Here is a 2,827-nt window from a genome sequence, read left to right as displayed (position 1 = left end):
AGTGTTCAAATTTTTTTTCCATTAGTAGATGCATAAGAATATTGAGTATGAAAGTGGAGGCCTTTTTTTAAGCAAATTTTAAGTTTCCTGACAACTGATGTAGCCAGCAGAAGCTTGAATGCTGTCTGTCAGGTGAAACACATCATCCTTCATAGGACTTTTGTCCACTGTAGTATTTAAAAATTATTTACTGGTAACATCTGCTTATTAAAGCAAGTATTGTTTACCATATATGTGTCAATCATGCTAGTTGCAATTAACTTTAGTTAGAATTTACAGCACACAGTTAGGTGTGATTCACCTGGGCAAAGGTAGAGATGTCTGCATCTGACTCAGCATCCTCTGACCTTTATAGAGGAAATATTTTAATGCTTTTAGGAAGAGATTCAGCTGCTCCTAATCTATGTGTCTATCCGACACTGGATAAACTTTGACTGGGAGTTTAAAAGGAGCAGACTGTCACATAAACTTTGTTTAGAGCTCTTTCTTCTGTTGCATAAAAGGAACATCATGGCACGGCACTGCTATTGTACTTACAAAGTTTGAAGCTTGTGGAAATCAATACAAATAGGCAGAGTTAGCAACAGAAATAAAGGCACAAAGGATAGATTCTAGAAACTACAGCCACACTTTTCATTTTTTTAAGGCTTGTGACAATTTTTCTACAAACAGAAAGAAGCATTCAGGTTCTTCATTCTCACAATCAGCAATAGTGTAAAACATCTGTTGCTGAAATTATTTCAACCTTAATAGGTCTGAATCAGAAAAACCCCAAACCTTCAGTGGCATTTTAAAGAAAGCATATAGATTGCTGCCTCCCACTAATTGTTTTTGGACAAATAAATACATATTCCAAACAAACTCTGTGGAAAAAAAGACCTGTTTTTACAGTGCTACTACTGCTTCAAGAACTACACAAAAAGCATCTTCAAGGGATGTAGATTTTTTCAAGGGACAATTACGAAGAGCTGAAAGATGACACAGAATGTAACATTGTGTTCTTCACACCGGCAAAGCAGCAGTGAAAATCATCCTGAAAACAATGCTACAGGCAAGTAATTTTGAAGACAGACAAATGTATATTACTTGCATAGCTGCACTTGCTAAAATGAAAGAAAAAGCTTAACAGCTACATACAAAACTGTCTTTTCTAACTACACTAACTATTAAAAAAAATCCCTTGGCCTAGAAAGCTTGAGAAGTAGGAACTTCAAGACGATAAGAAACAAGAACCGTATTTCAGTCAGGAGAGAGTAAGTGTGAGCACAATGCTTATTTCTGTTGTTTCTGATCTCTCATAGTGGCTCAAACAAAGGATAGCAATAAACTGAAAACAACAACTATCTGCACATACAGGCCCTTTCATTTGTTTTTGCAAGTGAAGGCCAAGATCAGCACTTGGTTCTTGTTCCTCTGTGATAACTGATGTAAATTCTTAACTGTACTCCAGCAGACTGAAGATGACAGAGTATTCCTGAGACAGTATTTCATTGAGAGCCACTCCTGTGCGTCACGCCGCTGCCTTCACACCAGGGTAAGGAGGAAGTACCTCCATTCCTTAAAACAGGTTGGACAAGAGACACCCAGCTGGGCTTGACCTGGCTCTTCCTTACCCCCCATAGCTGAGACAGAGCTGGGTTTCTTTTCAGCAGCTGGAACAGCGCTGGGTTTGGGTTCAGCTGGGATTTGTTATGAGAGAAACACTGAGAACATCCCAGTGTTTGCACTTCTGTTGCTGAATGTGAAGGACTTAGATTTTGCAGACTAACAAAACACAAAGGGGGTGAGGAATGTTTAAATTAATAAGCTTAAATTATCATTTGGCTCTGCCAAGGGGCTATTCCATCTCCTGTCCCCCATGGGCAGGAGATTCATGAGGAGCTCTTCCTCTCTTGCTCTCTCTGGCTTTCACTCGGGCTCTGGCTCTCCCGGGATTGCGGTATCGGTTCGAGATTGTGGCTCCTCCGGGATCGTGATCTGGGAATGGGCTGTGCTTGGTCAGCAGGTGGTGAGCAATGGCACTGGGTATCACTCATTTGCATATTTTACTACTATTATTATTATCATTACTATTTTAGTATCATTATTATTTTAAGTTTTCTTTTATTTCCATGATTAAATTGTTCTTACCTCACCCTATGAGTCTCCTTACCCTTGCCCCCCAATTCTCTCCCCTATCCCCTGGGGCAGGGGGGAAGTGGGTGAAGGGCTGTGTTGGCTGCTGGTCCAGTGAAACCATCACACTCCTAGAATTGGTGATGGGAGCTCAGTGCCATCTCATCAGGTGTTGCATGAATGGGAAGAGCCAAGTGGGAAACGTACGTATTGTCCCTCAGCGACAGACAATTGGTTGAGGCACAGCGTCACTTTTGGTGTGCCATTTTCGAACGAGGACTCATCTGACTCGACACAGGGCACCCAACATGCCAGACAGAGTCAGCTCTGGGGCTGCTGCCAACCACACCTGGGGCACACGGACTCGGAGGGCTGACCGGTGCCCAAGGACTGCTGTCAGGTAAGCGATCTCTTCTGGCTTGACTCTGGAGAACGCCATTTCTGGGTTAGGTTTAAGCGTTTTTGGCTGCATTCTGACTATAAAAAGCCCAACTTATCTCCAGACCCGCGTTCAGAGCCAAGGGGGGTGAGCGGCGGCGGCTCGGCAGCTGCCCCAGCTCCTCTCCGCGCTGCCAGAGCCCGCACCGATCGTTTCTCTCTTCACTCTCGGCTCCAGCAACTCTTGCCGGGCCTGTTCTGTCCCCTGGCTGCCAACCAGAGACCTTCCTCCTCCTCCTTCTTCCTCACCCACGGAGCGGGATCACCAGGGCCC

At 43.9% G+C, this 2,827-nt stretch overlaps 1 protein-coding gene across 1 annotated transcript in view; it reads right to left on the bottom strand.

Annotated features, from left to right (window-relative positions):
* The window catches only part of CHMP2B (charged multivesicular body protein 2B), a 9,981-nt gene extending 7,394 nt beyond the window's left edge, over nucleotides 1-2,587 (bottom strand). Inside the window, exon 1 of the mRNA XM_010169815.1 lies at nucleotides 2,419-2,587. Coding sequence (XP_010168117.1) covers nucleotides 2,419-2,587 — 169 coding nt within the window. The remainder of the gene's footprint in view (nucleotides 1-2,418) is intronic.
* Nucleotides 2,588-2,827: the final 240 nt, after the last annotated feature.

Source organism: Antrostomus carolinensis, unplaced genomic scaffold, assembly GCF_000700745.2.
Source record: "Antrostomus carolinensis isolate BGI_N321 unplaced genomic scaffold, ASM70074v2 scaffold9016, whole genome shotgun sequence".
NCBI classification, from domain to species: Eukaryota; Metazoa; Chordata; class Aves; order Caprimulgiformes; family Caprimulgidae; genus Antrostomus; species Antrostomus carolinensis.
Note: the sequence above shows the minus strand (reverse complement) of the source record. Positions and strands in the feature narration are given on the sequence as shown.